The sequence below is a fragment of the Melozone crissalis genome, unplaced genomic scaffold, assembly GCF_028551555.1.
Source record: "Melozone crissalis strain CALT ecotype California unplaced genomic scaffold, PUWL_Pcris_2 ptg000018l_1, whole genome shotgun sequence".
In the NCBI taxonomy this organism is placed as follows: domain Eukaryota; kingdom Metazoa; phylum Chordata; class Aves; order Passeriformes; family Passerellidae; genus Melozone; species Melozone crissalis.
This window is the reverse complement of record NW_026535796.1, coordinates 9,337,762-9,354,017: the sequence shown is the minus strand read 5'-3', so window position 1 is coordinate 9,354,017 and position 16,256 is coordinate 9,337,762. Positions and strand designations below refer to the sequence as shown.

At 36.5% G+C, this 16,256-nt stretch overlaps 1 protein-coding gene across 2 annotated transcripts in view; it reads right to left on the bottom strand.

Moving 5' to 3' along the window:
• Positions 1-16,256, bottom strand: part of CARS1 (cysteinyl-tRNA synthetase 1) — a 34,387-nt gene that overhangs the window by 10,408 nt on the left and 7,723 nt on the right. For both annotated transcript variants that reach the window (XM_054275648.1, XM_054275649.1), the window contains 16 exons: positions 15,909-16,000; positions 15,001-15,089; positions 14,625-14,721; positions 14,078-14,176; positions 12,975-13,124; positions 11,627-11,767; positions 10,834-10,922; positions 10,143-10,264; positions 8,865-8,977; positions 8,226-8,354; positions 7,883-8,012; positions 7,484-7,587; positions 6,373-6,470; positions 4,705-4,894; positions 4,101-4,169; positions 463-544 (listed from right to left, as the gene is read on the bottom strand). In XM_054275648.1, coding sequence (XP_054131623.1) covers positions 463-544; positions 4,101-4,169; positions 4,705-4,894; positions 6,373-6,470; positions 7,484-7,587; positions 7,883-8,012; positions 8,226-8,354; positions 8,865-8,977; positions 10,143-10,264; positions 10,834-10,922; positions 11,627-11,767; positions 12,975-13,124; positions 14,078-14,176; positions 14,625-14,721; positions 15,001-15,089; positions 15,909-16,000 — 1,794 coding nt within the window. The remainder of the gene's footprint in view (positions 1-462; positions 545-4,100; positions 4,170-4,704; positions 4,895-6,372; positions 6,471-7,483; positions 7,588-7,882; positions 8,013-8,225; positions 8,355-8,864; positions 8,978-10,142; positions 10,265-10,833; positions 10,923-11,626; positions 11,768-12,974; positions 13,125-14,077; positions 14,177-14,624; positions 14,722-15,000; positions 15,090-15,908; positions 16,001-16,256) is intronic.

Here is a 16,256-nt window from a genome sequence, read left to right as displayed (position 1 = left end):
TTCCAACTATTCTAACAAATAGTGAACATCTTGGGCTATTTAAATGCAGACACTATTATTGTGTAGCAATCTGCACTTTCAAGAAAATGCAAGCTCCCCAGGGAAGAGATCATGAGTACTTTCATACCTAGAAAGAAAGGAGCACCCTAACCTAGAAAAACAGCAGCTATACCTCATCATTCCAGAACTTTTAGATTCTTTAGGATATGAAAATTAGTTTAGCAGCCTAAAAAGATTCCTAAATTAAAGAGACAGTCAGCAGAGATGCAAAAATTCAAAGCAGCTCTGATTTAAAGATGCCTTACTTTTATTCTCTAAACAAGGAGAGACTATCAGCTGCCTCACACCCACACCGCCATCCTGTCCCCTAATTTAGTTCCTATGCCCTCCAAGTCTCATGTGCAGGAAAAAGTTCAGGAAAGCACAGAAAAGTCTCATGCACAGGAAAAAGTGAACTCTCACCTTTCTTCTCTCTGGCGATTTGTCGCACTCCTTCTCTGAACTCAGAAAGAACTTGGAGGTATGGCATCACTGTAGACTCAATCTGCAGGATCATTATTTCCACAGTTAGTTAATCATCATTTAGATATAAAACATGTCCCTACCCACTTCATGTTTATGTGCTGTTGGATGGAGTCTGACCCTCAAGGCAGATCAGTATCAATAAAAATTGTCATTGCTCTATTGATGTCAAAGGATAGATGAAAATTTGCATTAGCTGTCAATTTTGTGCAGATAAAATCAGCTTGTCAAGTTCAGCCTCTCCATTCCTTTTTCACCTCCTTTCAGTTAGATCGATCACTTCCACAGGGTCATGCCACAATCCAGCTAACTATAATGCAGTGCAGGGATAAAAACAGCCCTCAGATAAATTTGCTCCTTCATGTACTGTGTTGTCTTAGGCCCAGCTGTTTATCAGATAATAATACCATGTCAAACACTTATTAGGACTAATTTTCATTAGAACCCAGATCTGTTCCTGAGATTTTAGCTTAGACTGTGCAATTCTGTATATTCCTCTTACAACTCCCTCTCCCACAAAAAGTGGGGAAAGATTACTGTTGAATTATTTCAGGTGTGAGTAAACACTAGGCACAAAATCTGAGAGAAAAGGTCCTGTGAGTCTGCTCTTAATGGCAGTGAATAGCAGCAGCGAGCAGTTAGTAAACAGCAACAAAAACAACTACAGATGAGCTACAAAAACAACTACAGATCAGTGTCTGTCAACACTTCTCTTGAATCCCAAAAGGAAAAGCCAGGTCCTTGGGGGAAACCCTAAATTAAAAGTTTAATTACTTTGGAGGGTGGGGAAGAGAGAAAAAAATTGCCAACTTTTGTCTCCTCTACAATTTCCACACGTCTTTCCTGTCTGTTCAATCTCCATGACAAATTTCTGTGCAATTAAAGGACAAGATAGTCTGTCATGATGGAAAAGTGCCCCTATGAAAAGAACCAAGGAGTTCTGTTACAACCTTTGATAAATGTGAACACTGCAATCAGCTTCATAATCAGATCCAGTGCTGACAAGTCTGGCCCAAGGAAGAGACTGGAAAGTGAGGAACAGTCACATCTCCACTCCCCCACTGCACTGGAAATACCTCTTCATGGAAATAAAGTGGTATGGGGAAAGCAGACACTGTCATTGCTTTATCAGTCATTTAAAGATGAAAGATTTTTATTTCCACAACAACTAACTTGAGAGAAATGCTGAATTCACTTGGAAAATGATATTATGGAACTGAGGCTTTCTGACTTCAAATATCTTACATCCACTTTTCAAGTAAATTACTGACCCATGGTAATTAAGTTAGTTTTTCTTTTAGCACTTCTGAATTGGATTATGCATTTTTTGGAGATACTGACTCAATTGGTTCTTTCATCTCTAATTTAGACAAGGGAACAACTGGCCTGACCCACAGCCTTCTGTAACCAATAAAAAGTTCTTGAACCTTGGAAATTCACCTCCTTGAATTTATGCTAAGATAAATAAGAATTTGCATGGAAGACAATATAATACTTAATGAAACAGCCAAAATATTTGTGATATTATGCATTTCTGTATTATAACGCTTAACACTAGTAATGACCTGGGTGATAAAGACAAAAGCATCTTGAGTGTAAGAATTGTTAGCACAAGATTCTTCTGACAACTATGCTAACAAATGTGGAATGTGTAAAACTTTCTGAAGAAAGGATGTTCTTTAATGTTTGGTTTTTGTATCCTTTCAAGCCTAATCAATAAGAAGGGAGATGTAATCCCTGAAACAGACAGCAGCTAACTGCAAGTTCTAAAAGTGATGCCCAGGCTTTACAAAAACAAACAAACTACTTGTTGGTAGAATTGCCTTGTTAAGGTTTAGGGCTAGACATGCTACAATGATATCAGACCTTAGGGGAAATTCACAAAACTGGGGCAGAAGGATGGACCACTGATAGTGGACACAAAGAAGGCCACAAAGGATTTACAGGCCACAAGGACGCTTGGCAGAACTCCCAAGATAAGGAAGAAACTCATAAAGCCAAGTCAGCAACTGTGCTGAATCAGCCCCCACTGGGTAAAAGATAATTTCAAACACCAACTCAGGGGCCAACAACTCAGAAGAACAGAAAGACTGAGCATGCAGACTAATTAGCATGGGAAGCAAGAAAATTATTAACCAAGAGGGGATAGAATACAAATTAATAAGAGAATTACATAACTTGTAGCCAGTGAACACAAGTTGCTTTGTTTGCCAAAATGCATAAATAGTAAAAAGTTTTGATAGTTGGTGTGCTTGATTTGTGGAATACCACTGAGCACCCAGACTTGCACAACTCTGAAACAAATAATCAATGTTGCTTTTGAGGGTGTAATTACTGGCTTGTTGCACGTGAGTAACAAATCCAGTTTTGTGGACAGCAACATGTGTTAGCACAGGATTTTTTTTTTTTGCACAAGATTCTTCTCACTCTACTACCCCTGACATTGCTATTTTAAAAGAGTGAAAGGACTTAGCCTCAAGCTATCATTAATCCTTCCATAAAGCTTATCTATTGGAAACACTGCCTGAAGTGTTAAATACAAATTTAATTTTCATTTTCCCTAAAAAGGTAAGTGTTTAAGTTCTACCTTTCTTCTGAAATTCAAAAAAAATCTGAGCTAAATTTAAAAATCACTATTGATGGGTTATGTAGGCAACACAGAACATCTTCCTTATTATTTTATTAATGGAAATTTCCACAGCACACAAATGTAAGTATTTACATTGGCAATTATGGGATGAGTGTTCATTCCCATTCTTGCAACCACAAGCAAGCTTGCCAATTCCTTTGATGAATAAGAAGTTAAGCCTTTTTTTTTACACCAGAAATGTTTAATTTACTCCTCCTAAGGAGGAACAGAAAGGTGCATGGTCACACCTTTAATGCAGAAAAATTTGTGAAAAACAGCACTGATGTGTCCACAAGAGATTTTTGGCACGAACTAAGTGTGGATAGCTTTCACATGGAGTTATTTATCCTGCCTGCACCAGAAAATGTTCCAGGTATTCCAGAGCCCACCAGAACTTTCATCAGGTACCCCTCAGGTATTTCCAGAAAAATTCTGCACCCAGAACTGCTGGGTGACTAAAGCAAAACAGCCTTTGAAAGCCACATAAAAACTGTGGCCGCAAATGAGATCAGAAAAAAAGATTGAAATGTGGATAAAACTCCAGCTGCCTCCAGGCTGGTTTCTGGTGTACCACAAAGAAGTTTAATCAGTATAATTACATTTTTGAAACTACTTAGCATACAAATACTTGTAATGAGTCTTTAGACTGTAGCATGTGCTGCCCGTAGTTCACATGTGGTTTAGGAAACAGACTCATCATTCAGGAGACAAGATAATTCCTTTTCTGGTTGCTATACAATTTGTCTGTCATTAAATCAAACAAACCTATAAAAACCCCAGCTCTTGTAAAAGAAAAATCCTGCTTCTTAAGCCAATTAATTACATCAGATTCAAAAGCTAAAAGCAAAAAGAATGCAATTCAGCTACATATCAGTAATGTCATCACTTTAACCTAAGCTCTCAAAGGATACAGAGTAATTTTGTTTAGTGCATTTTGTCCTTCACTTACATTTATGTTTTGACTAGTCCCTCCAACAGGAAAACCAATTGCATCATCACTTTCTATGGCACCAAAAATCTGGTAAAGGAAAAAGAAAAGATTGTACACATCAATTCACAGGTATGTGAAAACTACGCAAAATCAGACATACTAGGCATTCAAATAGATCTCATTTAACCCAGAATTCACAACTCTGTTAAGATGATGTTCTGATTTGTAATTGATACATACAAATTGATGCTCTGATGACAATCTGTAATTGATACATACATACACCCTACAAAGCATTGGCTTTCAGATTTAGCTTTAAAGATGTCAGATTTGTCATTCTGACTTCATATTTTTTCTACTATCTAATTTGTCTTGAACGTATTAGGGGCTCCCCACTATTAAAAAAAAACCATTAGCTGAAAACATAATGCAATATGGAGAACTCAGAATTGTTCCTGCTGCAGCACACACTGCAGCTTGGGTTGTTTTGGCTGGGGGATGTGTGGAGGATCTCTAGTTTCCTGTAAGATTTAAACAAAGACTGTACAGATCCCTCCATACTTGAAAATACAAGTTATAACTGCACAGTGCAATAGCAACATTACTCCTTGCTGTTACATACCTTTAGCATTTGAGTGAGATAGGAGCTGATGTTTTCTAAAAGAAGTCTGTTTGGCATCTGTCTGGAGGATTTCTTTGCAGCAATATAGGAGTTACTCTGGCTGACTAAGGAGCGCATTTCTTCTAAAACCGAGCGGGTGTCAACATTGTCACACAGTGCTTCGTGAATTGCTGCTTTCTTCTCGTAAAAACTGAGACAAAAAAGATTCTTTTGAACTACTCATGCCAAAAACCCTGCAATGTTCTCTGAAGAGTCTCTGTTAGAAGAGCAAGGAGACCTAAAAGTAAGATAACTTTTTGCTGGTTGTAGTTTGTTTTTGAAAGAAAAACAGATGAACAAGAAAAAAAGGCATTATCATGATGCTGCTGTTTTACTGCTATAGACAAAGGCAGGCAGCATAATCTAATTGGCAACAACTAACCACACAAATTACATCAAACAATTTTTCAGCAACTGGCCTTTTCATGCAAGTTTATTGGGTTTTTTTAAGCAGTATAAATTGCTTATTTAGTATCTTCTTATTATTACTTTTTATTTTTTTACAGTATTGCTCTCCTGTCCCTGTGTACCAGCCAGGTTCTCCGTTTAGTTTCTTTCCAGGAAGAAGCACCAATTTGGAAGTTAACTTAACACAAAGTAAATTGTTATGAAAATATTATAAGTAGATAAAAGGAATAAATTCACGCAAACCTTTGTCATGTTAGTGACATGTTAGTAGGTATAATAAATAATACAACATATTAAGTACCATTTCATGTCCCAAAGGTTTTAGGGTTTCAAACAATGTACTTTTTCCAAGAAAAAAGAAGTGGTAGAAGAAGGGAGACAAAACCAAATACCCACAAAGCATACCTTCTGTTCCTCCCACTTCTTTATCCCTTCCTTTTGACCTTTCCATTACTTATTATCTCTCACCTTTTGAAATAAAGGGGTTATCCCCACCAACCTCAAGTTGAAGATAAAATTTTCAGAGCATATCACTACACAGAAACATCTGCACTTAATCCTTCAATAGTAACATTAGTGACCACAACAGTGAACTGAACTAGGAAACAATTTTAGCACTGCCATGTAAGATGCCTCTATTTTAAATTTCAGACAAAAAGGAAGTCATTTAGGAAGCTGTCTGCATTACAAATAATAATGGTAGTTTTGTTATAAAACTCAAAAGACTGCAAAATTGGTATCACTGCCTCAACAACATATTTTCAAACACTGGCACTGATCTTTGATGGTTTAGTCAGGTCATTTAACTTCTTCTTGTTGCAGATAGCTTCCTATACTTTGAAATATGTAAAATACTGTTTTTCCAGTATAATATTTCCAGTTTGTAGACACTGTGAATTATTGATCATTTCTCAGAGAGAAGACAAGATTTCACATAGTGAAGAAAATGACAGCTATCTAACAAATGAGTTCTTTCCCTTCACAAACATGGCAATGAGGCATGCCAGTGTACTTAACATAAGCAGAAGGGAAATTAACAATTTAATCTATCCTTCATAAAGCTGTCCCAAGATTAAAATGATTGCTTGTGAAGAATTGGGATGTAAAGTGGGAATGCTACCAACATAAATATCACTCTTCACATTGTAAGTGATATGGTAAGGAAAAAGAATCAAAGATGAACTGACACAATTCAGAGATAAGTAGGAATGCTCCACTCACTTTTTGTTCAGCTCTACTTCTTGATTTTCCCATTTCTGAAACTGGCCTGTCACATCAGTGGGAGCTCGAAGAATATCCTTCACATTCAAAAAAAACTCCTGTAAAAGAAGAATATAGGTAGAAGTTGGTTTCAATTACACATAACCAATGCTTACTATGAAATGGGTCATTATTTCTTAATGAGACTCCTAAACTTTATGGGTTCAATGCTGTTTCAGCCAGGATATAATGATGTTTCTCAAGATCATAAAACTCAATTAAATAATTTTGCATAACTCTGTCAATCACAGTTGGACTGCAATTCATTTTTATCTCTTGCCCTGTTACTACATGATACCCTATGATACTCTAACACCAAGCTGCTCATACAAAAAACCTTTTAAAAATGTTTAGGCAACAGTTCTTATGGCAGATTTTAAAGTGTGTTGCTAGAAATGGAAGCTGAAGAATAAAATAGCTTTCTATAAAGGATCTGTTATAAATGGGCATCCAGCTCAGTAAAAAGTCATTTTAACCTAATCTGTGGACCAAACCAAACATTTTACATAAAAAGCAGAACAGCTTCAGCTGGAGGGAACAAGATCAACAATCTCAAACTGCTGTACAGTATCCTTGTGGGAAATGTGAGTTTAAATTATGGCTCCAAACTAACCAGGGGCAGGAACTGTGCCTAACCTCTCACACACCTGCAAGGCATAGAGGCAAAGGCTCAATGTTTGTGGTGAGGAGACAAAGTGGGAACAATACTCCTTTTTCCCCTCTGGCAACATTTGTGTAGAGCCTGACCTGGTAGAAATGTTAGAGAATATCTGTTGGACTGAGCTCTATAAGCAACTGAGAAATTGATCTTGTGTGTAAGTGCCAAGCTGCTCAGAGATGTCAAAACCTGGAGAGAGCACCCAGCTGCAGAGAAATGTAGCAGTCTGTGGGATTTACAAGACTTGAGAGTTTGATGGTATCTAAATAAGCACTGTGCCATCCCACCTGATGAATTCAGAAAGCAAACCCAGTCTGAGAATATGGCCTGCATATCCTTGGAGTTCTGTTCCTTGAAACATACATGACAACACAAAGATTAGTGAGCTGGAGAAGAAATGGAAAACTTACTTACATTCATAAACTTCTCATATTGAATAGCTGACTCCATGGTATTACTTGAATAATCCAGTGTATCCTTCCAAGAGTGCATGAGGAAAGCCAGCCGTAACTGTCGTGCTAGTAGCAGGTTTAAAATAAACAAGGAAAGTTTTTATAAGTTGAAACACTTTCATGGACTCCAATACTGCAGTGGCTAAGAACATAATCTTTGAATTCCTTACTATCACTACATCTACCAAAAAAACCACAATCACTACCATCCATGCTGATAAATACCAACAAGGATGAGAAGAACAAGGAAGCTGTTCTAAAGTTAGTAAAGAAGACACCTGAAGTTACCCTGAATAAAAAAATTGTCACAGTCACCACTCAAAGTACATCAAAGCCATTCCCATTCCAAAATAATTTTTACCTGTGTGTTTCTTCAGTGCATCTTTTATGGTAATGAAATTCTTCAAAGATTTGGACATTTTACAGCCAGCAATTGTTAAGTGACCAGTATGCAGAAAATACCGAACCCAGTGATCATTTTCAAAATATGCCTGCAGGAAAAAAACAAAACCCAAAGGAATGTTTAAAACACTGTTTTTACATACATATGAAGTAGGAAAACTTAGAGAATAAAATCCTGAGAATCAAATTTGTGTTTATACAAAACACACATCAAATTGAAAAAGCTGAATTAGGGATTTGTCTAAGTTGCAGTCAAAGCAAAGCACGTTGCTCTATCACTGCAGCAAGGTCAGTTCGTTCACCTCAGACTGAGCCAGTTCATTGTCATGGTGAGGAAATCGGAGATCAAAGCCTCCTCCATGAATGTCCATTGACTCTCCTAGAACAGATCCACCCATGGCAGAACATTCAATGTGCCAACCTGGACGACCCTGTTAACAAAAAGGCATTACTCAGTTACTAGTGACTGTCTTCCTCTCCAGCCCCTGTTTCATTTCCTCATGCTGTTACTAAGAGTAAAAAAGATTCTCAATCTCAGCTTCACAAAAGGAAACTGATTTAAAGATCCAGCCTGGCAATCCAGCCTGTAATGTTCTGATTATCTTGCTTACTGTTCTTTTAAAAGCTACACTAATATCTTTGATCACAAGGGCAAAAAAAGGAAACAGAGTTTACTGCAGATAAAGCTTGTCTATTAAGAGAGGACAAACAACAAGTAACAGCCATGCTGACCCTGCATGCAAACTTCTGCTTAAAATGTATCACACTTGATACACATTCTAGATTATTAAATGAACACTAACCACAGAACCTTAGGACTGAATACATAATCTCCACAATTTATACAGTGTTAATATGAAATGAGGCAAAAAAACTTGTGTAACTGTGCTACTTAAATAAGCGAAGAAAATCCAAATCCTGATTATAATGTCCTTCCTTACCTTTCCCCATGGAGAGTCCCATGAGGGCTCTCCTGGCTTGGAGGACTTCCATAAAGCAAAATCATTCGGAGAACGCTTCTCACTTAAGCGATCAGCTGAGATGCTCAGGTCACCTTTCAAAAGGGAAAATGTAAATGTATACATTTTATACCAGCGTTACTGATTTTTGGCATTGCTCTATCTCACATAAAAATAACCTTAAAAAAACCCAAAACAACAAAACCCCAAAACACAAACCCCCAAATCACTGAACCCTCACAAATCCTCATTATTAACCTTGATAACCCTTTGGGGTTTTGGTTGATGTTTAACTGACAAGTATCAGCTGTACTGGTTTCTAAGTTTTGACACGAGATTCATCTACATTCTCTTACCAAGCACGAATCCAATACTGCAGTTATAGAAAAAGAAATACAGAAAGAAAAAAAACCCATACTCAGATACAAGTAAAACTGCAGATTCAATTCATTCCAAAGTTAGATGGATCTAAACTGAGACTATGATTGTCTTAATCTGCACATACAATCTGATCATAGAATATTTCTTCCCTAATCTCAGCTGCTGCACAGAATAGTTGGTATTTGCTCAATAACTACATTTACTCCTCTGTTACCTACTGCTCTATGAGTGTCCTAATTTCACCTGGTAAGAGTGCTACATTAAAACCTTTTAATATTCTTTTTGTAGACTTTCTGCATGATTTGGTAAAACTATACAACTTTAGGAGCAGATAACTAATGAGTTCCATTTACTGAGCATTTTAAGTTAATCCTCTGCTATAGCTCTATTAAAAAAAATCCAAATATCCAAATATTTGGATATTTGGATTTGTTTCAACACAACAAAGAGCTCTCAGTAGGAAAGAGGAACCAAATATTTGTCATGAAATAACCCCAGCCTGATATGGAAAACTCGTGCCTGGCATGTGGAAGATCCAGGTTCAAGTCTTTGCTCCTACTCTGAGCCAAATGAATGGGCAAATAACTGGGCTATGGCCAAATGACTGAGTTATTCACAATTCTGACCAAAAAACCCCTCACAAACAAATAAAAAGCAACCCCAAACCATCCTAGGATTAGTAACATTTCTTGGTATTTTCCAATTAAAAACTTTCAGGAAAGTACTGGCTCAAGCTACAAAACTTCGGCAAAGAAATTGGTAAAGGGAGTGCAGCAGGTAAATCATTAAGCTCTGATTGTGACTGATCCAAATGTCAGTGGAACCAGTTGAAGAGACCAACACATCATCAGTTTCTTCAGCAACTGAGCAAATCTTTACCTTCACCCTCTTGTAGAGCTTTCTGATCACCTACAGCTTCAGGCACCAACTTAGCATAGGAGTGTTTTTCACTGGCATCAAACTTCATAGTATCAAAGTATACAGATCCATTAGACACATACCTGAAAAGTTGAAGATCATTATTTAGCTAACTTTCTATCACAACTTAAGTGAGTTTTATCCCCAAAATCACTCCCATGAGTTTTCTAGTAACTCCACTCACATTATGGTACGTCTCAGTATTGTAAATATGACTTAGGTGAGCCTAAGATTTAAGGCCTTACCAAATTGTTGGAAGTTATAATAAAATTATTTGAAGAGAAAACAGCAGCTATTGTTAAGCTTTTGAGAGGTATCAAGAAACAGTCATAAATTTTTACAAGTTACAGTTCTTGTGTTATTTGCAACTGATTTCTAACTATTACACGTCAATTTTGGACAATGTTTGAGGAAGACCAGCAATCAAACACAGTTCAAGTGAATGGGACTTTGACTTTAATGAACAAGGATTTCACCCTATAGTACATCATAAGAAGAACATCAGGTAAAAATAACAGCTCCTTGCAAAGAAACCTGAAATTTCTTTATTTGATGAAGAACTGCTTCTGGCAAAGACTACTGTTGCAGATGGAAACAGAGAAAACAGCTCACAGCTGAAAGCAATCATTTGGGCATCCAGTAGCAAACTTACCCATAACCATTATCCACAATCTTCTTCACAAAATCCACAATTTCTGGCACATATTCACTAACCCGTGTTAAAACATCTGGAGGTAAAACCTAGAGATAAAAAGTAGAATTAAATATATATATATATGGAAATATGCACTAAACATATATGTTATGTATTGGTTACAATTTTGCTCAAAAGCAAGTGATAATAAAATCCAACACTCCTATTTCAAGCTTTCTGCTCTGAGCCAATGTGCTGTGGCCACTTTTCCTCAGCGTTTGAGGGGATTCCAGCTCTTCTGACAGAAGAGACAGCAAGTCCCTCTGATTTGCAGGTAAATAAATCAACCTTCACTGACCTGAACTACTACACAACATTTTATGTGTAACAGACAAATCTCTTCTTGGTGGTTACCATCACATAATTTCTTAATGGCTGAAGACTCTTAAGTAGGCAGTCTAAATACTGAGGTTGGCAGGGATCTCTTGTGCAACCAACAGGTTCCAGCTCAAACTTTTTTGGACTAATTTATGATTATTTCCCCATGTTGCAGCAGAAGAATGGCAAGGAGAGCACACATCACGCCTGGTCACCAATTAAGTGATGTGCAACAATAACCACAACAGATTTAAGATTGTTGGATGGAAACAGAGCAAGTGCTAATTTAACACCTATCTATTAATATTAAAGTAATTTTCAATAAGGCTGAAATATGAGATTCTTGAAAGCTAATAAGGAGCTAAATTGTCTTCTGGGTACTCTAAGGCATGGCACAAACATCTTTAGAAGAGAAAACAGTTCATTTACTTACGTTGAGTGCTTCCATATCTTTATGAAATTCCCCTTCCCAGAATTTGGGGAGCTTTGAGAATATGGAATTGTCAGTCACCTGACTGCCAAATTTTGAGTCCAACCAGTCAGACAGCAAATCTTTGGCTTCTTCCAATAGTGTCTAGAAAACAATAATTATAAGAGCACCTGATCCAAGACTTGCCCTGTTTAAATTGTGCAGAAAGATCTTATTCTGAACAGAGACAGAGAAATAAGGAATAAGACATTTGCAATGAGGCACTTAATTGCGAATACAGAGTAATGCAGGTTTCTACCATATTTTTGTCAGATTGCTCTTCATAGATATAGATGAAACAACCAGAGCAAGGAAGACAAACTGTTAAGTGGTATCTGTTTTGATACTGCTCACTTCAATAGGCATCTGGAGCTTATGCTGTAAACACCAGATGGGACCTGCAGTTGTATTACATTTTCTGTTCCCCCACTGCTACTGGATAATCTAACAGAAGCCTTACTGTGCACATTGCTAAAAAGTGTCTGAAAGACTAATTTGGACATCAGCAAGGATACCTTTTAGTCTTATTTTAAAGGATTTCTATTTCTGACACTAGGATATAATGCAGAATGTATGATTGCTTAGATTTTAGGGTTTTTAAAAATTCCATTAGATCAGTATAGACTTTTATAAAAGCACTTGATATTAGAATAGCAGGGCTTTAAAAAAAAAAGTAACATAATTTAGAGACAGGTTCTTCTCAAGAAGGGAGCACATAACCATGTGTACCCCACAGTACTTATCACAAATAATCTGAAAGCAAGAGAAGATAAAAATGGCAATAATTTACAAAAAGACAATAACTACTAAAAATAGTTATACTGACTGACTTGATTACTGGACAGAACCATAAAGTCAACATGAATATTTGTCACTAAATGTAATTGTTTTTCATAAAAATAATCCTGAACACAACTTTGGGGGAGGTATTTTCCTCTCTGATCAGAAACACTTGTGTGGAAAACTGCCACCAGTATTGGAACATCAGAAATGTGTGTTCAGTAACCTATAATGAAATTAATTCATCAAGACAAAAAAGTCAAAGTGTAAGTACATAAAAGAGCAAAATTCTCATTGAAAAGGTTAAAAAAAAGTTATTGATAAAAACAGCATCCAAAAAGTCTGTAGTTGAACTGAAGAATCAAATTTCCTGTATTGAGTGCAAAGGACTAAAAATTCAGTCCCATCATTTCTCTTTTTATTAATTAAAGGTTCCATACATCTCAGGGAATTACTACAAGCTACACAATATTTTTAAACCTCCTAACAATTATAAGCCCAATATAAAATATAAAAAGGAGCTCAAACTTACCTCATGACATCTGCTGATCTCTTCAGCAGGGAGCTTGGCTTGGAGAGCTTCCTGTAGAGGGTCAAAAGCAGACTTGACTGCATTTTGAATTCTTTCCAACATTTGCTTCTTATCTGGGTCTGTTGTTTCATTTAGTTTAACTGAAAAGAGCTACAATTAAAAAAAATAAATTAGAAAGCCAACTGCAGTACAGCAGCACCATGCTCCATACACAGGATATTGTCTTAGCCACATTGTACCTTGCTAGTGATGAATAAGACATTATGCCACAGAAAAAGCTTTGACATCAACTACTGAAATATGAAATATGCTCCTCATCAGAAATACTGGTGCAATCACAAGACTTTAGTTTGCACCCAATTTCATTTTTTCAGAAAGACTTCATAAAGCACTACATCATCATCATAATTACTGCTGTTTTCATTTTCTGTGCAGCTGATCACCTTAATTGCACAGCTGATTACCACGAATTTGAAAAGGACAAGCTTTAATGTGAAACAGGGAGAGATAAAATGTAGTGTTTAGGCAGTATGTCAGGCAAAGATAGTTGGGCAAAATTTCCAAGCCTCCTATTTCCAGCCCTGTATTCAATTCATTAGAATGATAATCTCTTGGTGATCTGTAGTTCTAAAAATTACCAGAGAATCACCTTTCCTCACCTTCAGTCCTGAATACACAATTTATTAAATCCTTAAAGCTTTCCAGCCTTTTCCTTCCAAGATCATCAATGGTACAAAGGAGAAACCTCCCAAGCTTTAAAAGATTATAGACAGACCACTGATCAAAAACTCTTTTAAAGGATTATTTTTAAAGTTTGAATTTGTAACACACAAACATCCAAATGCTGTTTGAGCAATACATGCACTCACAAATAAGTGCTAAGGTCACAGAAATCAAGAATACCTTTTAAAGAATTTGTCAATTCTAAAACAATGTAAAAAGCAAAGTGATGTGCAGTTCAAGTAACATTTCTAACATGTGCAGTACCAGAACTAAAAGAAGCAGAAAGTTTAAGGAGGCAGCAAAGTCTGAAGCATTCTCTAGATGCTTTCCTACATTATTGAGTGAAAGCCTAAAACACAAGCAGAGATTACCACACTCACCTCTGAGGCAGTTCTAACATCTTCAAGCAGCTGATCTGGTGTGCATTTGCTCTCTCTGTATCGTTCAAAAAGGTGATTTTGTCTTGCTCTCTTGATGATCTACAAACCAGAAACATGAAAATATTTCTGTGAAATGACACATAGTTATACAAAGTGCAGATAAAATCTATTATGTACAAAAGGCATTTCCCTATAAATTTAACAAGCTACAAGAATGATGTGCAATAACACAAATCAAACACACCATACACAGTTAATGGACTACCCAACAGAGTCAATTAATTACCTCATCAGGCAAAGAAAACAAATTATCTCTTTAAAATACCAAGTCTTCATTATTTGTGACAGCATTCATTATTATACAACACTAAAGAGTTTGCTACCATAGGAGTGCTACAAAACTGAGAAAATTAATGCTTTTGTGCACAAAATGTACATCTCAGTAAATGTAAGATTTCTCTTGGCTTATCAAGTGGCAATTACATGTGACCGACTTCCACTCTAAAATTTGAACATTTTAGATTCCAATTTAAAAAAATCCCCTTACCTTGTCATCAATATCTGTAATATTCATACAATAGAAAACATCATATTTAAAATAATCCCTCAAGATTCTTCTCAGAATATCAAATGAGATGTAGGACCTAAAACCAAAAAAAATAAAGGGGTGTTTTCAGTAAGCACCTGTATCTATTCTGTGCACAAACCATTTTAACCTCAATCAATAACTGTGCAGCAGTTTTACTTTGTCCCATCTATTAGAAAGTTTTTAATCCCATGATGATAAAATATTATAAGGTGCTTTTAATCTTAAATTGCAAGCACTGATAGTAATATACTCATCTGAATAATACCTTCTTCTAATACTCTTTTGCTTCCACTAGGCACTGTTACCAACTATATCAAAGTAAGGAATGCAGTACCTGGCATGTCCCATGTGAGAAGCATCATAAACTGTTGGACCACAGCAATACCACAAGACCTTTTTTCCATTCTGAGGCTGAAATACTTCCTTAATTGAAAGGGAAGGTACAATGGTCAGAAGAAATTGAAGACATGACCTCAGGCCAGTAACACCCCATTTGGAGATGAGAACATGAAAACATGGATTATAATTACAAAAAACAAGTAGTTATTCCATTCTCAACTTTACTATAACTAAAGATCACCACTAGCTTTATCCTGTGAGAGAGATAATGAGGTGTGGCTGCTTATGTTCTATGCATTCTAATCAACCAAGCCATCAGCTTACAACTATTTGGACTGAGCAGGGCACTACTCCAACTTTTTGTAAAACTTTTCTTTTGCATTGAAAAAGGTTACACCCTATAATCAGTTCACAGATACTTCAATATTACATCCCATGTAAAATTAATATTCTTAATATTTCCTCTTTCCCAAAGGACTTTCAAACAAGACCACAAGAAGTTTTACACTTTTTATATTGCAACTATATAATTGGTTAGACGTTTTTTACATAGACAACATCTGAATAAAGAAACTGTGATTTTATTCAGCTCACACTGCCTACACTAATGTGTATTACAGTTGAATGCCTGGCTACTTTGCATGACAACTTGAAACTGAATATTATGCAGTATGCACAAAGATACACACACTTGTAGTGCACATATGTTAATGTAAATAGCATTACACTTGCCCAGCTAATGCAATTGATTGGTACAGAGTTCTTGGCTTGTGCTTGTTAACATTCTACAAAATACAACCCAGCGACCTGACTATTGACAGGGCAAACACTTCAGAAACAGGATTTGATGGCTGCTCTGTTTGTGTTTCTAGGGAAATCCCCACTTCCCTTTCATTTTCTCACCTTACTGCGAGTCAGGCTGTTGTAGAGGCAGAGCCTGGAATGTTTTGTCCCTTCAGGGGGAGACCAGGGAGGCTGCACTCGTTTGCCTTTACCTAGGAGAAAAGGTAGTTTAAAGAAAGTTTAAAAGACACTTTCCACACACAGATTTGCAACATAACATTTTCTCCTTATCACATCATTATTTCAGAAGGAAAAAACCCCACGTCTAAATGGAGAAAAGAGCTTCAATCTTAGTATTGCAGCTACTTCTGTTAGAGCCTCCTACAAAGCCACCAAACCCAAAGTAAATTATTGCAATCTAGTTTATTTTCTACTCTCTAAAAAAAATTGCCATTCCTATTAGTTTTT